Source organism: Rhinopithecus roxellana, chromosome 14, assembly GCF_007565055.1.
Source record: "Rhinopithecus roxellana isolate Shanxi Qingling chromosome 14, ASM756505v1, whole genome shotgun sequence".
Lineage (NCBI taxonomy): Eukaryota > Metazoa > Chordata > Mammalia > Primates > Cercopithecidae > Rhinopithecus > Rhinopithecus roxellana.
Window position 1 is genome coordinate 102,411,221 of NC_044562.1, and position 20,045 is coordinate 102,431,265.

The following is a 20,045-nucleotide window of genomic DNA, read 5'->3' on the forward strand; positions in this document are numbered from 1 at the left end:
AGGATGTGCACTGCCATCCATCCATATTAACCATAACTCTTTGATAGAGGCTTAGTCTAATTATAGTAAAGAAAAACAGTTATTTCCAACCTCACATGAGTTTCTAGTACAACTGTGATGCCAGACTTTAGTGATATTCTTTTTGAACAAATTCTCTTTGAGATTTTACATTTATGTTTATTGCCAAACTATCATTTTCGTAACTGATCAGTAGATCCAGGTACTTTATTAATTTTTTGTACTTTATTAATTTCCTATCATTTTAAATGAAAAGAGCTCAAAGGTTTCTATGTATTACTTTTTGTTTAGAAGACATATCAAACCTAAATATTGTTTTCTTGGGCAACATTTACATGTAGAAGGACAACAAAAGTTACAAACCCTTAGGAATTTGCTTTAGCTCTCATATTGGATGTGTAGTACTTTAAGTAGGTAATATGTATTTGAATCACTACCCAGCAGCTGCTCATCCATAGTGGATTTTTTTTAATGTAGCCTGCCAGAAGCGCTTACCTTTTATTCGTAATTATCTGGGTGTGCCTTCCCCACTTGAATTGAACTGTATGTACTGTGTGCTGTAGAGGTGTGCAGTTAAAATACGTTTATTCTCAGAAATATTTTAAAAATATTTTAAAATGTTTTCCTTTGCAGAATCAGACACAAGTTTGGCAGAAGGAAGTGTCAGCTGCTTAGATGAAAGTCTTGGACATAACAGCAACATGGGCAGTGATTCAGGCACCATGGGAAGTGATTCAGGTACTGCCTAACTGTTGTGTAAACCTTAAAAAGTGTGAAATAAGACGCCATATAGTGGAAGCATGGGGGCTGTTCATACCCTCCCTAATGTATTTATGCAATTAAAGCAATTCTTTTCTACAGTGAAATAGTTTTGGAACTTTGCCATTCACTTTCTTTAAAAGTGTAACTTACAAAAGTCTTAGAACCAAACTCTGTAATTTTGATCCAGTACATATCTTTTTGATCTGGCATATGCCACATTCCATAGAGTCATGTCATCTATTTTATTTATGAGGTCTGTTTCAATTAATTTGACTGCATTTAAATAGACTGTATTCAATTTGGTACATTTATTTACTTCCAAACTCTACTTTTTAAATTAAAGTACATTTTTAATAAAAAATTGATACTATCAATATGAGAAGTATGACTAACTAGAAGTTACATATATAAGTAAAAGAAGTCAAATTTGTATAAATATCTTTTGATATTAGGCAAAATATTTCAGTCACTAAATGAAAATTTTACCAGGTTTTTCTCAAATTACTCTCCATATCAGTTGTATATTCTACCAGCAATAAATGATGAGTGCCTCTTCCTAATTCCCCACACCTTCATTCGTACTTTCTGTTATCAGTTTTCCTGATTTGTTAGTCTGATAGATTTCAAATTGTTTCTTTCTTTTCTTTGAGTGTGTATTTCCATGATGACTACTAAGCTAAAATGTTAACATTATTAAATGTAGTGATGGGTTAGTGAGTGTCCATTATATACCTTTCTATATTTGTCTAAGTGTTTGAAGTATTTCACAATTAAAATGAACAAATCACAAACAAAAAGAAAAGGCTTTGCAAGGGACCAGTTAAGAAGCATTGGAAAAATGATAAATTAAGAAACAAATTACTTTATTCTTCATTTGTGATTGAGTTGTTTCCCCTAAGAATATATTACATAATTCAGATTATCCTGCATTGTCAGAAGAATTATAAAAATTGATATCCACAAGAGGCCTAAGGCGACAAAATAGTTTATAGAAAGATGGTCATCAATCCTAAATGTTTTCCAAATTAGATTGTAGCACCTCTTTTTTCATATATCCTTTTATCACAATGACACTCCTGAATCCCTTAGAACAAATTAGTTTGAGGAAACCCAGTTCACCAAATGTCATTCACAACTTTAATCTTCATTTAAAAGGGTGAATTCATTTTCTGTTCAATTCAGTCAGTGTTTATTGAGTTCTTGCCATGTGCTTATTTCTGTGGATTATATTTGTTTTTTCTATCCTTGTCATAAAATTGTTCAATTTAATAATTAACATTTCTATTACATGCTATGCTAGAACTCAAAATAGATACTCTAGCTAATATTTAACATCTTTGTAGGTTGTTTAAAGTTTTTGGAGATCATGCTAATTTTCATTCGTCTAAGTAAGGGCTTTTCAACAATATCCATTCATTCAATAAATATTTAATGTGTACCTTATATGTGCAGGGCATCTTGCCTATTGAGAGCTGTTAACAAATGTATTTGCTGATTTTTAGTCCTCAATGTGGCATGAAACACATGATAAATCTGAACGCAATCTACTATTGCAAAGCAAATACATTTTCAAAGGCAAATACATTTTTGAAGACAAACACATTTGAAAGAACACCACTTGAAGTTCTAGATGGATCAGTACTTAGGAGCAAAGAATTACTTTGCCTAGTGGGTAGTCAATTTCTGAAATGGTAAAATTATGAAATTCCTTGCCCACAAGTGCCTGGTATAAGCTAAAACAGGAATCAATTCAAAAGGAGGTTTGGATAAATTGGTGAACTGTTAAACACATATTGAGGCACTGAAAAATATTACAGAATCTGCAATTGTGTTTTCATCTTTGAAGCTGACATCAAAAGGGACTTTATTCTGTATGTCCTTCCTCCTCCTCCAGAGGTCATATATGGGCCATAAGGTGTGACCTAAAGCAATCATATTCTATTCCTTTGTGGAAGTGTTATGCCGTAGTAAACATAATTACCGGTACTTTTAAAGTACAAATTTTCTAATTATATTATGAAAGCCTTTTTTTTTTTCTGTTTCCCATTTTCAGAAAGATATACTGCCTCTCAAAAAGTGGCAATGTTTTTTGCAATACGCATTGGCCTGATATGTAGAAAGTGTTTCCTTACTATTTCAAGATAATGCCTATTAATATTTGTCCAGCTGGAATGGTGTATTTTTCTGTGGTTACATACTATAGGTAAAGGAATACTTTGTAGATTTCAAACACATGCAGTGACAGACCTTTTCTCTCCAAGAATAACTCAGCTGTCAAAATCAATGTGAGAATGAAATTTGCCACATGGTGTAGTTCCAATAGAATATTATTATTTAAGCCTTATTTGATTTTCTTTTTTGACCATTTATATGGTATAATATAATTTTAAGTCTTTAATCAATACTTGTTGTAGAGGGAGGGCACAGTGTTATTCAAGCTTGTGCATATTTTAAATGCTATTTTCATTTCATTGATTATGCTTTCCAGAGAAAGCCAAAAACAAACAAACAACAAACAAACAAAAACCCAAACATTTATTTTATAAAGGAAATTGGCTCCTGGCTCATTGATACCAGCCCAGTTCTCTCCTTCTGGTGACAGAGAAGAGAAAACTCTCTTTTCATTGCTTCTGTGGATAAATTCTTCCATCCCTGTGTCAGAGGATGTGATAAGGCAAGAATCAGGCTGAATATTTAGCACTCACCCAGCTTTTATTCTTTGGATGCTAGTCTCACATTGAATCCAACTCTAATTTTTTTCTGTATCCACACTGTGCTTCTTTTTAAACTTAGGGCCACCTATCAAATCTCCTAGTCTTAAATCAAAAATATGGAAGATTATTGAGCTATCTGTCTAACCAGGTATTTTTGTGTATGTAACAGCGGTAGAGTGCCCCAGACTCTGAAGTCCTTCAAGACAACAACTATATTATTGGGAGTGCCTGGCACATAATAGGTGTCCAGTCAATGTTGACTGAAGAATAAATTTGTGGTACATGCCTACTTAAGTAGCAGTGAAACCCCATGACTTCGGTTCTGAAGTTAAATTGTGAACACAATAATCCTTTTAACATTCTAACTCTTCTTAAATGTATCAGCATAATAAATGTTTAGAATGCATGAGTAATATTAATATTTTACTCATTGGTTCTATATTCTCGGGAAAGAGACTTGGGAAATCACTATATGTTTCTCTTGTTAATATTTCTTATCCAAGGATATAGTCGTAAGCATGAAAAATGGGAGAAATCATTATTAAAATGTACTCTTTTAATAGTTTACTCTGCAACTATTATGAAGGAAGCAGCATTTTATTAGTATTCTTAAAATCTATGCAAAAATGTACCTCAGATGAAATTAAACAAATAGGATTTATTGATATATTTAACAAACTTCCTAGATCAAATAAAAATTTAGTGGTAGTAAATTTCTGGGTCTTTGTTTAGACACTTTATAATGCATCTTCCTTTGCAAATATACTGGCTCTTTTGGAAAAGTTAGGTGATAAATGATCTTAATAGAGGTGAAATATCGGGGTTTTGATAGTCTATAAAAGCTACAGAGGGGTAACATTGTTCTTAAATAAATCAGAGCCTTACATAAATATAATACAAGATGACTTATTGTAAATAATGTAGAGTTCAAAACAAGCATGGAAACTTATAAAGGTCTATTTTAAATGCTGGTGATTTTAAATGAGTTTTTCATAAAAATCATATTGAATGAATCAGCAGATGATCCAATGATAGCTTAAATGTATTGCATCTGCTTTTACTCATCCATACAGAAGGCAAATTTCCTGCCAGGTTAGTAGATGATCCTAAGTGGAATTTGGTGTGAATTTTCCTACCTGTTCAGATAGTACTATCACAACAAGTTAAAACCCACTCAAATAGAATTATCCAGGGGCTGAAATGGAGCCATCAGCAAGTTTTTTTGAAGTTAATGGGACTATGTTAGTTTAGTTTTATTGCAATCATTGATAAGAAAAAGAAGTTATTTCATGTGTGATGAAATACTGATAAATACTGTTATTTCATTTTTTTCTTGTGATTATATAAGGCATAAGATGGGCTTTTAAATTGCTGTAATATTTATTTTACTTCATTTCACGTTATAAGCTATGCATTTTTAGAACTTTTTCCCCTGGTAATATAGGTTAATATGGTCACTTCTAAATAAAATATATTCTATCTAAAACAAGATACATTATAATAATTTTATTTTAATATTCATTAAGTTTATGTTAGAACTTTATCAGTATTTTAAATTTAAAATCCATGTTAATTGAAAATATTTTCAATATATTATACTTTGGATTTTAGAAAAAGTAGGAATATCTGGAGCCATAAACATAAGGAAGTAATAAAGATCACAATTCACAACTAAATGGCAAAATTAGTCATAATTTAGTTTAAACCAACAAAATTATATTTTAACTTTTAAGGGAAACCTACCAATTAAAGGCTAGCACAGGAAGAGATTTTTTCCCTACTCTCTAAATATCACTTATGTACAACGTAGTTGCCTCAGATGGAAAAAGGAACTTGAGATAGATAGGGTGTCTGTGTGTGTGTGTGTGTGTTTGTGTGTGTGTGTGCTTTTTGGTATTTGATTGTCAGATAAAGTTTCTACAAATGAAAGAAAGTAGTATCAGCCGTAATACCTTCTTTGCAATAAAAAATAAGGGGAAATACGGAACTGGGAGGACTAATGATTCCTACTTTCTCAGCTCCTCTTGATTTTGTAGGTGGAAGGGCTAAGTGAAACAAGCAGGGCATAATGGCGCCACAAAGAAATGGGAAGCCTGATGCCTTACCAACCATACCTGCCAATCCGCACCACAGCCCTTTCTACAGATTTGCCTTGGCTTCACCCGCTCTGCAAAAACACTCCCCCATGTTGCTCCTTCCCAGTCCTCTAATCAGTTGACTCCCTTTGCACCCCCACACCCCAAGACTCCTTCTGTGAGAGGGATCCTGGATTGTATTCTGCAAATGTAGAGAGCAGACATTCATTGGTACAGAAAAGAGAAAATGGATTGGTTTGGACCACACGTGAAAAGGAGTTTAAAGCACAAGAAGCCTACGTTCAGTTTCAGGCTTCCTAAGCTCTGTTATTTTGTTGTCCCTTCTCTTATTTTTCTTTTCGATCTTCTTCAGATGAAGAGAATGTGGCAGCAAGAGCATCCCCGGAGCCAGAACTCCAGCTCAGGCCTTACCAAATGGAAGTTGCCCAACCAGCCTTGGAAGGGAAGAATATCATCATCTGCCTTCCTACAGGGAGTGGAAAAACCAGAGTGGCCGTTTACATTGCCAAGGATCACTTAGACAAGAAGAAAAAAGCATCTGAGCCTGGAAAAGTTATAGTTCTTGTCAATAAGGTATTCAAAGAACATATAACATTAGTTGTTCATTTTCATTGTATTATTCTGAAACTTTTACATGATGGCATTTGTGGCATTGACTCACACATGTTCAGTTTAATTAAGAGTAATGTCAAAATAAGCTCTTTATTTTATTTGTAATCCTTTTTTAGGTATATGTAATATCTAAGTGATGAACCTAGAAATAGAAATTTTCCAATAAAACTAGGACATTATACCAAATACCTGTAACTTATGCAGCCCCAAAACCTGGGAGTTAGTTTTGATTCATCTGCTTCCTTTATTTCCCTTATCTGGTCACAGGTTATATTAACCCAGATATACTTTAAGGTTAACTGGCTAATTTATCATTGCAAATGAACATGAATGACCCCAAAATATCACTGGAATCAAGGATCAAATATTGTTTTTTACTTTCTCTTTAGCTGTTGACCCTTAGTCAAAGATGGCAAGTCCTCTTTATCCAGAATACATATAATGCGGTTTGGAGATAAAATTAAGTGAATGTTTGGTGTCTAAATCAAGTTAAATAGATTTTAAAATGCTCAAGAAGTATATATATATATATACACACACACACATATACGTATATACATATATATATATACACACATATTACATTAAATGTAACTGAAATTTTCCTTCAATAATTTATATCTTAGGGTATTTGAAGGCCATCTTTATAAGTAAATATGTCTGCTTCCCTGTAAAAGAAAATCTAGTTATTTGAGCTTTATTCAGATAAATGAGTTTATTAATTTATAAATATATGAATTGGGGATATGAATATTTACTATTTTATGGAACAAAAATGAGTATCCTTTTCCTCCATCAGAAAGTCTTTTTTTCATTCTTATCTATTCCTTTATTTAAAAAAGCAGTAGACTGTAAAATATTCTATTTTTTATTTCTATTATGCTAAAAGTTTTAGTTACATCCTGTTTTTCAGTACTTAGAATCCATGATTTGAATGATTTCTATCATGTAGTTCCAAATGCATTTTGTGTGCATCTGCTAAGTCCAAAGAGCTCTCCTTTATACTTGTATACTCACTATTAAAACACTTTCATTTCTTTTGCTAGTAATGGTGACACATTCAAATTTGTTTGCCAATAACCTTGCATATATTCCCTTTGTACAGGATATTATTTTTTATTTTAATGAAATAAGTTTGAATCCTATTTCTACCTACTGGTAGTTTGAATTAGACAAATTAGTGACTTCTCTAACTTTAATTTCTTAATCTGTAAAATGAACGAAATAATAACTACCCTGCTCTGAAATTTCAGTTGGATTATATATGGCCTAGTAATGACTCTTTCTTTCACTCTGAAATACTAGCTTTCTCCTGCTCCTTTCTCTTCACCTTCATAACTCATGAAACTGAGTAACATAATCAGAGAGGCTCTTAAGTGCCAAGTCCAGAGAAAAGAACCAGGTTAACTGGATTCAAAGCTACTTAAACTGATAATTTTGAAACCATTTGAGCATCTGCCATTTTCTCAAACTCAGCCTCACCATCTACCCTCCCAAAGGCTCTTCTTCCCCATTTACCTGTCTCTTTGTTAGTAATACCACCTCCTCCAAAGCATGCAGCCCCCACACCTAGGAGTTAGTTTTGATTCAACTACTTCTTTTATTTCCCTTATTTGGTCACGGGGTCATAGGCTACTAGAGTTGAAAAGGGGCTTTGAGATTCAGTTTTCTTCCTTTGCAGAATGGTTCTCTCACTTCTACAGGGTAACTTCCTAATATCAAGGAGGTTCCCCTTCTAACAAGACAGCCATTCTTTGAACAACTGACGCTGTTAGAAAGCCCTATTTGTATTCATCCAAATCTGTTTCTCTGGAATCCCACAATCACCGGTTAGAGTTCCTTCCTCTGCAACCACACGAAGTCTTAATTTTCCAGCCTAATGACAGCTCTTCACATCGAGAAGGCAGTATCATGTGGCTCCTAAGTTACATTTTTTTTTTTTTTTGTCCCTTGGAATAAATGTCCACAGTTCCTTTAACTATTTTCCACATAACATGGTTTCTAAACCTGTCATCATTCCTAGTGCTCATACTCCTTCAGACATTTTTCTAGGACACTCTTAAATGCGGTGTCCAGAGTTGCACAAAATACTACAGATAAGATCTTACCAGTACAGAGCGTAGAACAGATGAGATGTGACACTCAGCTTATGACCGTGTTTGCCTCTGGCATCCACAGACTTATCTGGACCTTGTCATAAATTCAAAATCTGCAGTTCTTTTTTATTTGAAAATCTCTTAAAGTAGAACATTCTTAATTTTTGTGCAGTCAGTTTTTGAGCCTAAATTCAAATACTTAGGTTTATTTCTTTAACTATTGATCTTTTCAAGTCTCATATTTTTGTATGTGTCTAATGCATCTTTCTTTCTATAATATTCCCTTCTCCTCTCAATGCTATATTCTAGCCAGGAATCTTTCATTGCGTTGGATCTAGGTGATTCTTAGGAATGCACATTTATGGCTATGTTTAAATGTTAATTGATCCTTATTAATTATTCACATTCACTGCATTGTTGTGTGGACACCTGGGGACTTGATTCTAATTCCTTAGCGCTTTTCTATTGTTTCTCTCCTTAGAATTACTAGAAATCCCTCCACTAATTCTTCCATCTATGTCATAATTGTTTACTATACCATCTTTTTGAATTTTAAATTAATTTCAGTTTTAATTCTTTTTGATTGAGTCAGAACACCTCTGGCCCAATAAGTCTATGTAACCCGAATCCTGTGTTTGGCCCAACAACAAGATATTGTTACCCTTGATCTAGAAAAGAGAAATCCTGTTCTTTAAAACCATTTACTTTCATCTCCCTTCCTCCGTCCTTTCCAAAGTTATAGCCTTCAAATGCAGAGAGAAATGAAAACACCACCTGTGTTCCCAGACTTTCCATTTCCTATCTAGGGCTTCAACATCATGAGAGATAAATCCCAGGTTCCTTCAGATGCTGCAATGCAGCCCCATATGATTCAGCAGAAGTGGGTAGCAGTTGGGTTTGATTAGTCTTGGCAGGCACTCTGTCACATCTCAGGAAAAGGCTCCAAGAGGACCACACACCTCCCAATTAGCCATGTCAGACTTGCATCTGGCTTTCTCTGTGTCCTTCAGTAGGAAGTCAACACCACCCAGAGCAAGTATCAGGATTTCCAGCACCTGCTATCTCCTGTGACAACTTATTTTTGTTCTGTACATCAGAAGGTGCTGCTTCTTTTGAAGATTTTTGACTCACCTTTTATGGGCAGAATTTTGTGGTGCGATGTCACTCCATAATACAGAGATTCTTAATTAAATCATTCAGCATGAGTATATTTAAAGACAAATCAGATTCAGATCTTGTCCTCAAGGAATATAGTCTAGAAGAGAGATGAGAGATATATGTTGATAATATGATAATTAATATTTTATTGTACTTTATAAAGCACTCTCAAATATATTATCTTATTAAATCTACACAGCAACTCCATAAGGTAGTCTTTATTATTATCATTTTTTCCTATCAGAAAACTGAAGTTTCAAGACTTTAATTGGCAATTCAGGGATCATCCAGCCAAGAAACAGCAGAAATGAGACATGAACTTTTATCTTCTGAGTCGACTGGTCTTCCTTTGCCACTGCACCCTCCTTCTAGAATAAAAGGATGGGTGAAATATCAGGGAAATTTTAGTACTGACAATATGGCACCCTCTATTTCATTTAATTTTCACAACCCTATATTAGGTTAACATTATCCTCATTTTACTAATCTGGAAAATGAGAGCATTGAGATGATTCAGACCTTATCCAAGGTATACAAGAAGTAAGTGGCTAGAGTAGCTGTTTTCAGGGCTTTCTTCCTTCTCCATCATGCTATCTCCTTCCACTAAACTTAATTTCCATTCTTTTCCTCAGAAGTCTTCTGTCTTGCATAAGTGGAATGGAAAGAATACTTCCAGAAAATGATTCAGGAATGGCTTTGTGGAAGACAGAGAGAAGAGTAGAACCATGGCTCTCAAATTTTAAAGGCTTAAAAGTCATTAAAGTGAAGGTTTCAAGCCTCTGTCCCCATAGATGGTCCCTAGATTCAGTAATTCTTGAGTGGGACTTAGGAGTCAGCATTTTCCAAACTTCTCAAGTGTTTTTGTAACAGGTAGATCAGAGAGACTTTACTTTGGAAAAAAAAAAAGAAAGAAAGAAACGAACGAAGTGAAAGTTTTTCTTCTTACTCTTTCTACCCTTTCCACCTTGTGGTTAGGTAATGTTCTTTTCCACTCACCAACTTAATTACAGATTTTAAGTCCACTTTGCTTCATTAGAATTTATGGATTTCAGGCCGGGCGCGGTGGCTCAAGCCTGTAATCCCAGCACTTTGGGAGGCCGAGACGGGCGGATCACAAGGTCAGGAGATCGAGACCATCCTGGCTAACACGGTGAAACCCCGTCTCTACTAAAAATACAAAAAAAAAATTAGCCGGGCGAGGTGGCGGGCGCCTGTAGTCCCAGCTACTCGGGAGGCTGAGGCAGGAGAATGGCGTGAACCCGGGAGGCGGAGGTTGCAGTGAGCTGAGATTAGGCCACTGCGCTCCAGCCTGGGTGACAGAGCAAGACTCCGTCTCAAAAAAAAAAAAGAATTTATGGATTTCATTTTAACTCTTCCTCACCCCTTCTTCTATCCCCTCAGACATCTACTTTTGGAAGCCTCCATCATTTCCACTAAATAACAATGTAAACCAGTGTTCTTCATAAGGTGTTCCCTTGAGCCAGGGGGATCAACCATTCCTTATGTAACACCTAAGTGGGGCTTACCTCAAGTAAAAAGATGAATACCACAAACCCTACAGACTAGGAGAAAGATAACCACTGATTGCATTTCCAGTAGAAATATGAAGAGTGAAGAATATAATGGGCATTCTTTGAAGCTTGCCCTTGAAACTCTTCCTGCCAACTCTCCGTTTGCCATATTGTACACTGCTGGGCTTCCATTGCATAAATCTTTCTAGGGTATGACCTTCAAGATGGCTTTATATTTTTTCCCCTAATCCAGAAGGTATTTTGAGTGACTAGTAATGTGTAGCATTGAGGTGTCAACCCAGCTACCTTTAGCAGATGTTACAATGTACAGAATCAGCTGAAAAGGACCAGAAGTTTCCACTTCTTTTGCCAGGTCTACTTGTGGGTTTGTTCTTGCTCAGCCATCACAGCTATTTCAGCAGCTCATTTCTTCACTTCACATCTGTTCTCCTAGTCAGTGCCCTAACTCCTCACTTGTGGTTCCCTCATTCTTCCAGTCCTGTGGGCCTGGTGCTTGTGGTCTAATCCAAAACAAACAACAGGAATAAATCACTTCAACAGTACAACTTGTAGGGATCCTGTAAACTGTTATACTACATGTAAAATACTCTGCTTGATGGTTGCAGCCCTTTATAACCTGGCCCTGCTCTACAAATTTAAAAATGTATTTCTTATTCAACCTTAGCTTCAGTTTATCTTTTCACTGACTCATGGCTTACTAGATTCAAATTCCTTCAAATTCCCCTTTTTTGAGTGGTCAGTTGCTTCTTCTCTTAACTGTCACTTTGTGTGTGTTTCTAGGGGTGCATTATTACATCGTGTTGTAATAATTTGTCTTGCTTTGTTTAGTCTTGGTCTGTATGCTCAGCTAGACAGAGTTCCTCAAAGTTGTCAACCATATCTTAAACATCTTTATGTCTCAGACATAAATGCTTATACCTAACAAGGGTATAATAAATACTTATTGACAGATGAATGAAAGGAATGACGAGAAAGTTGTTATGCCTGATTCACCGATGATGTAAATACCTCTTTTATTGCTGGATGCCAAACAAGCCTCTGATCAACACACCTTTGGCTTTGACTAACTTTCTCTCTTTTAAAAAATCTTCACGCTTTTTTTTAAGGTACTGTTAGTTGAACAGCTCTTCCGCAAGGAGTTCAAACCATTTTTGAAGAAATGGTATCGTGTTATTGGATTAAGTGGTGATACCCAACTGAAAATATCATTTCCAGAAGTTGTCAAGTCGTGTGATATTATTATCAGTACAGCTCAAATCCTTGAAAATTCCCTCTTAAACTTGGAAAATGGAGAAGATGCTGGTGTTCAATTGTCAGGTCAGTTTAAGTGTTTATTTTTTAAAAAAAAATTAATAGTAATATTAATGATAACAAGTCTATATTTGTTAATTTTTTAAATGTTTATAAAAATTAACTTTGGTTTAAATTGTCTTTTATTGCTTATGGTTTTATTAAAATCCTTCTACTTCCTGGAGGAAACAAAAAAAGTAAGTTTTTAATTAGACCACTTTATTCTGCATAAGAATACCATTATTAAGGCAAGCACTCGCTGGACTTTCCATTTATTCTGACAAGTTCCTTTATTTGCTAGTGAATGTTGTTAGATCTGCTTCCCGGAAACATAGAATAAAAATACAAACCTTGTGTTTTGTGGGGTATAGGATGAGAATGTAGGATAAAGAATGGGAAAAAAGTAAAAATAATTTATAGTAACTAAATGCAATGTTAAAACAAGGCAAAATTTTCCCTCTTTAAATAGTGTGGTTTTTACTTGATGTAATAAAAATAAAATTCACCAACCTAAAATTAAATATTTTATTAAAGAACAAAAGTATAATCCTGAGATTTGTTTTATAATAAGCCAGGATGTGAATTCCACATCTAATGCTTTTTAGCTCTGCAAACTTTCTGAATCTTATCTATTAAAGAAGGAGAATATCTAACAGGGAGTTTCATGATTAGTATATATGAACTTCTATGTGTACAGGTGCTAGTGTAGTTGGATCTCCCTCCTGAAAACTGCAAGTGGATTGCTCTTGTGTCCTGCCCAAGAGAAGGCATCCCCAAGGCAGCTCAATTACTGTTCTAAAGTTATTTTCTCACTGTAGTGTGCTGGTATGGAGAAATGAACTCTTTGAATTTTCTTTGAAGACTTTTCCCTCATTATCATTGATGAATGTCATCACACCAACAAAGAAGCAGTGTATAATAACATCATGAGGCGTTATTTGATGCAGAAGTTGAAAAACAATAGACTCAAGAAAGAAAACAAACCAGTGATTCCTCTTCCTCAGATACTGGGACTAACAGCTTCACCTGGTGTTGGAGGGGCCACAAAGCAAGCTAAAGCCGAAGAACACATTTTAAAAGTAAGTCATAATTTTATGTATAACCAATGAAAGCAAAGCTAAAACAAATGCCAGGACTTCTTGGTCTTGTTCAATAAGGTTGAGTTCAAGTGTTGTGATCATCAGTTAAGTGAAATCTGTTTGCTTTAGTACAATAAATATACTCAGTCTTCTATAAAATACGAATATGCCTTAATAAATATCAATAACACAAAACAATATCATAAAAATGATGGAGAGTGATATAATTAATGCGAAGTTGAGACAAATAGAATGCCTTCTTTGAGCATCTACTCTTATAGTTAAACTTTTTGATCTACTTGATATAGAAATACGCATAAACTGTGAAAGTTTCTCATTGTCACACATGATAAAGTCTTACTCCGAGAGTTTCAAAACTACGTTTTCTGTGTTTCATATGTGATTCTAGGAACTGAGGTAATTCAAATCAAAGGGAAATAGGGATATGAAGATCTTTAAAGATGAGCTTGTCAGCGGCCCCAAAATGGTAACACCACGTACAGTACTACTGTTAAACTTGAGTGTTAAATAAATCATAGTAGCCCAAGAAGTATTTTGGTACCAAGGCAATTGCATTTGAATTTTAAGTCCCTTACTTCAAGTTGAATTCAACACAAATTATGCAGAGTAGACACAACATTCAGAGATGCAATTATAGACTCCAAAATATAATTTATTACTGGGATTAAGGACTAATTCCAGTCTAATAATCCAGGAACAAGGCTAAGGATGCTCCTAGCTTTGCATTGCCTGCTTTATGTGTAGAAGAAGGTGGTAGTATGATCCATGGATGTCAAGATGATTTTTGACATACCTCATGTAACTTGGTTATCTCAAAATCATTCTCTGTCAATGATGGTAAATTGTTATACTCTTTCCATGTCAGTTTTCCACCTGGAAAATGGAATTTAAGGAATGAATATCAATACACCTTTTTCTCTGGAATTATCCACCAACTTGATTTAGAAGCTCCTTTTTCCTATATTAGGACAAATGTTACTGATTGTTGGTTAGTGAGATCCATAATAAAACAATGTTAAAATGCTATATTTAGCAAGCAATGCTACATATTACTTGCATGAAATTTTATACTACATATTTATACTACAATTTAATGCTACATATTTTTATATGAAAAATAATTCTACACTGAATAAAGTGAATGGGAAAAATAATTGCATAAATATTAAAAAATGTCTCTTTTCCAGCTATGTGCCAATCTTGATGCATTTACTATTAAAACTGTTAAAGAAAACCTTGATCAACTGAAAAACCAAATACAGGAGCCATGCAAGAAGTTTGCAATTGCAGATGACACCAGAGAAGTATGTGCTCAATGTTTTATATCTATTTGATTGGCAATACCACATTCAGTTGAAAGATGGCAAAGGCTATTTTATACTGACCATCTGAACAATATTATTTAAAAATTTTAGCAAACAAGTTTCAGGGTTTTTTTTAAATTGATGTTAGGCAGTGAAGCACTACAGTGAATTCTCCCCTCTAGTCCTCTTTTAGTTTGCTGATTTACATGAGGAATAGCTCATTCATTGTTTGCTACATATGAGTTATGAGGGACAGTGGGGGGTGATGAGCAGGGGGATGTATAACTAAGCTGGAGGGGTTATGACAGTTCGTTTTAGCCTTTTTAATTTTGTTGGTGAATTCCAGGATTGATTTTCTGATATGCCACAGAGCCATTTTGTTGCTATCAAATTACATTTGGCAATGATAATGGGAATCCTACCTAATTTGCATACTTGCATATTTACTTTCTTAGGAAAACAGTGCAATGGTAAAGAAGTGAAATATTTACTTTAATGATACCTTTCTGATGAATTTTTCAGGAATTATAAAAATAAACTGAGAGTCAATTTGGACATTATGGCCAGTAAATTATGTCAATACTTTATTTTGTAAAATTTAGACAGCGTTACAAATTCTGGCCATATGTACTTGATAATACCATTGAAAATAAGAATGTTGGGATCAAATGATATGATATATGAATAGTAGATAACACAAGATTGAAATATAGTAGGCACTAAACCAATGTTAGTAACTAGCCTCCGTATATCTCTTTTTTTTAATTCTGAAAAAGACTGCTATCTATTCCAGCTGTACTATTACAGTTGAATATATTTTATTCACTTTCCCTTTTTTGTTACTTATTTGGTTTTACCTGATAATTTTAAATGCGTATTTCTACTCATTAAGATTTTCAAAACTACATTTCTCAGGTACATTTTTAAAAGAATTTGCCATTTTTTAAACTTACTTTAATTTTTTATATACTTTGAAGCATAACATACATACAGAAAAGTACAAATGCATATGTGTACTGATTGCTGAATTTTCATAAACTGAATACACATATGTAAACAAAATCCAAATCAAGAGACGGCACATTGCCAGTACCCCAAAAGCTCCTGGTTCCCCCTTCCAGTCACCATACCCCAGGAGTCACCACTATCTTGACTTCTCAAACAAAAATGAGTTTCCACTGATTCTGAACTTTATATAAATGGAATCATATAGCATGCACTCCTTTATTTCTGGCTTTTATTCAGACTGTACTTCAACTTTTTATTTTGGTCGAAATAATACTGAAACCCAGTTTTACAAAGGGGGAATGTTTCTTAAATTACATTGTAAGCTTTCTAAATAATTGTGGCATTAATGCAATATGTGTTTTCTAAGTTACCTTTAACATACAAGGTTTATATCATTCATTAACTTTTTAAGTTGGAGATTACAGCAGAGGTAACAAGGTGTTGGTGTGGGTGTGGCTTGATGGCAGACTTAAAAGAGAAGCTGACAAAAATAAATGTACAGACAAGTGATGGGACACTAACCTGTTACTTTGTCTAAACGAAGATTCCAAATCAGATTTATTATAACCTAGAAATTATTTTAACAAAAGTAATGTTATTCTTTTAACAATAAGAATATATAAGAATAAGTGTGTACTTTATTTTTAGGATCCATTTAAAGAGAAACTTCTAGAAATAATGACAAGGATTCAAACTTATTGTCAAATGAGTCCAATGTCAGATTTTGGAACTCAACCCTATGAACAATGGGCCATTCAAATGGAAAAAAAAGGTAATTTAGGTTTGTACCTAACACTTAGTTTATCCCATGTTTATGCCAAGATTTCAGATGACTATATCACAGATTTCCCCAAGAAATTAAAAGCAAAAGTAGTTCCAAATAGAATTTCTGTGTTCTGTGTAGGACAAGTATAATAAACATGTTCTAATTCCTTTTCTAAGAAAAGAGATTCCAATACTATCCAATTTTCTCTTTGTCTCCAGAGTCTTATATTTATTGTATATTTAAGGTATTGAGATAAATATTAATAGCTCTGTCTCCAAAGGCAAACTCAACTAATATATTTTCATGCCATTCCTCTGTGCATCAGCTACATGTTTTTGCTCAGGCAGAACTCAAGCAGCAAGTCTAGGAGTTGGAAAACTTGCCCTGTTTCAGAGCTCAGGACACATTTTGAGCCTTAACTTGCCCATTTTAAAACCAAGCCAGTTTTGGAGTTAGTAACATAAATATATTCAAGTCCATGGCACAATTTTAGGGGGGTTATATGCTTATTACTTCACTTACATAATATATTTTTTCACAGCTGCAAAAGAAGGAAATCGCAAAGACCGTGTTTGTGCAGAACATTTGAGGAAGTACAATGAGGCCCTACAAATTAATGACACAATTCGAATGATAGATGCATATAATCATCTTGAAACTTTCTATAATGAAGAGAAAGATAAGAAGTTTGCAGTCATAGAAGATGATAGTGATGAGGGTGGTGATGATGAGTATTGTGATGGTGATGAAGATGAGGATGATTTAAGGAAACCTTTGAAACTGGATGAAACAGATAGATTTCTCATGACTTTATTTTTTGGTAAGATTCAAAGTAGCATATACTGGTCTCATTCATTTACCTTTTCAACATGAAGTTACTGCTTCTCATAAGCTCTCCAAAAAGAGAAATATTTTTTGAAAGACGAAATCCCACTCAGATTGGAACTATTTCTAATTATATGACCAGATTAACTACCAGTTGTATGATCACAGTCAGTCATTTGGTCATTCAGTTTTATTGCCAAAACAATTGTAATGAATTTATTTATTAAACCATCCTAATTATTAGATATAGTGCAAGACTGTAGATGAGCCACAATTCATGAAACCTTCTAGTGTAATTTGTTGTATGCTTTACTAAACTTTTCTTTCAAGTAGTTTTAAAATTAATTAATTTTTAATCAACAAAACTGGATTTTTTTGGTGTACAAAATGTTTGATATATCTATACATTGTGGAATGGCTAAATAAAGCTTGTTAACATATCAAATTATTTTAACCTATGTAATTATTTCTTAAAGAAAACAATAAAATGTTGAAAAAACTGGCTGAAAACCCAGAATATGAAAATGAAAAGCTGACCAAATTAAGAAATACCATAATGGAGCAATATACTAGGACTGAGGAATCAGCACGAGGAATAATCTTTACAAAAACACGACAGAGTGCATATGCACTTTCCCAATGGATTACCGAAAATGAAAAATTTGCTGAAGTAGGAGTCAAAGCCCATCATCTGATAGGAGCTGGACACAGCAGTGAGTTCAAACCCATGACACAGGTATAAATATCCTTTTGGACTTCTTTTCTTTTCTTTCTCTTCTTTTCTTCTTCTCTTCTCTTCTCTTATCCTCTTCTCTTCTCTTCTCTTCTCCTCTTCTTCTTTTCTTTCAGACGAGGTCTCCCTCTGTCACTCAGGCTGAGGAGCAGTGGCATGATCAAGACTCACTGCACCCTTGACCTCCTAGGCTCAAGCAATCCTCCAGCCCCAGCCTCCCAAACAGCTGGGACTCTAGGTGTGCACCACCACACCCAACTAATTTTTTTATCTTTTTTGTAGAAAAAGGGTCCCACTATCTTGCCCTGGATTGTCTTAAACTCCTGGGCTCAAGCCATCCTTCTGCCTCTGCATTCCAAAGTATTGGGATTATAGGCATGAGCCACTGCGCTCAGCCCGAACTTCTTTTCTTATGCTGTTTTTACTCTTCTCAAATTGTTTTTAGTCTTTTTCTACCAATCCTCTCACTATCCACAAATACATTTACAGGATAAAACATGTGTTCTTGAAATAAAATCTAAGTCTAATAGCAACCAAATCTGTGGTTTTTGAAAGGTTACATGTTGTTTTAGGAGTCATTTTTCCCACATAATAATTGCAAGAACTTTCTAAGTTTCCCTTGCAAAAATGAGTGACAGGTAAACTTAATAACAAAGTTCAGAAATGATTGCAATGTTGTATCAAGTGGAAAATTCAAACTCCCACAAAAATGTGTGCATTATAACTAGAACTATGCAAAATACGTTTACATAGAATGAGACCTATAGGGAAACTTGGAAAAATTAAAGAATTTGATACATTAGAGATTTGGGATTCTGATAAGTAGGTTTTCTGTTCCTTTTTAAGGTGTTTTGTTTTATTTTGTTTACATGCTGCTTACTGTGAGCATAGTAAAAAACACTTGGGTAAGAAAAAAAGGCACTTGTAGACATAACAAGCATGCATAAAGCAATGATGTCTTGTTAGAGTAAAATATTCTTCTGAGGGATAAGGTCATATTGACCTGAGTCTTTCTGGTCAAATGAATACTTCCTTTCTATTATAGTTATCACTATTCAAGCCAATGGAGCAAATTAATTCTGTTTCAGTGTTTGCTGGGAAAAAATTCTTGAAATGGTTACTATAACTCTTTATATACCCTCTACGTGCACTCCTGTGAGCACTGCCAATAAAATGAATGCCAGAGAAAGTACTATTTTCCTTAGGTAACAAGTTTGCTTCCTTCTTTTTGATGAGACGTAGTTTGCTTAGTATGTTTTTCTTTTTGCCTTAGCTTCCAGAAAGCTAGCAGGCAAAATTCAAGTTCAGTCTCACAGCGTCTGTGTTGATTCTTATGAGTTCTGTTTTTAAATTTCTTTTATATTAGCTTTAGCATTATGACTTTCATTGTAAGACAGCTAAGCTTCTCTTTAAAAAGACGTAGAGTGCAAATGAAAAGCCTATGTTCAAGCTACTTTCTGCTCCTTATTCATTTCAAACCTAGGGGCTATGTGCCAAAATTCAGAACATATTCCCTTCCTTCCCCACTCCTTGCATCCTCACCTTGTAAACTGGGGTGGACAAACTCCTTAGCAATGGTGTTAGGCATCTACATGATGTGACTTGAAGATCTGACACTGTCTGGAATTTTTGTTATTAAAGTTACTCCTTCAAATTAAGACACAGGCATCTTCTACTAAAACCTAAGGACATGTAAGTTTTTATCGGGAGATGTGAGGGCAGGAGGGAGAAATTTTCGGAGAAGACTCAAAAGAGGCCTTTCTACAGGGTCCTCCAACAGTTAGGAGTCAAATAAGGACTCACGCTCCTCTGAGAAGAAAGGGAAGGGGATGGAAGAACATAGTTTTGGTCTGGCAGCTTTATTTTTGTTTAATGTATGGGGGCAAAACACAGTGTGGATGTGCACCAAATGCCAACTGGACCAACAGCTTTGATGAGAGTGGTTATGAAAATAAAACCACATCGTCCATATCAAGCTAGGTTTGTGCTCACTCATTTCTCCCATGTAAGGATAAGAGGGCATATTTTTAT

General features: G+C 34.5%; 1 protein-coding gene across 1 annotated transcript in view; it reads left to right on the plus strand.

Annotated features, from left to right (window-relative positions):
- Nucleotides 1–20,045, plus strand: part of IFIH1 (interferon induced with helicase C domain 1) — a 52,149-nt gene that overhangs the window by 24,490 nt on the left and 7,614 nt on the right. The window contains exons 4-11 of the mRNA XM_010361850.2: nt 652–756; nt 5,943–6,163; nt 12,095–12,305; nt 13,140–13,357; nt 14,566–14,682; nt 16,339–16,462; nt 16,998–17,276; nt 17,758–18,017. Coding sequence (XP_010360152.1) covers nt 652–756; nt 5,943–6,163; nt 12,095–12,305; nt 13,140–13,357; nt 14,566–14,682; nt 16,339–16,462; nt 16,998–17,276; nt 17,758–18,017 — 1,535 coding nt within the window. The remainder of the gene's footprint in view (nt 1–651; nt 757–5,942; nt 6,164–12,094; nt 12,306–13,139; nt 13,358–14,565; nt 14,683–16,338; nt 16,463–16,997; nt 17,277–17,757; nt 18,018–20,045) is intronic.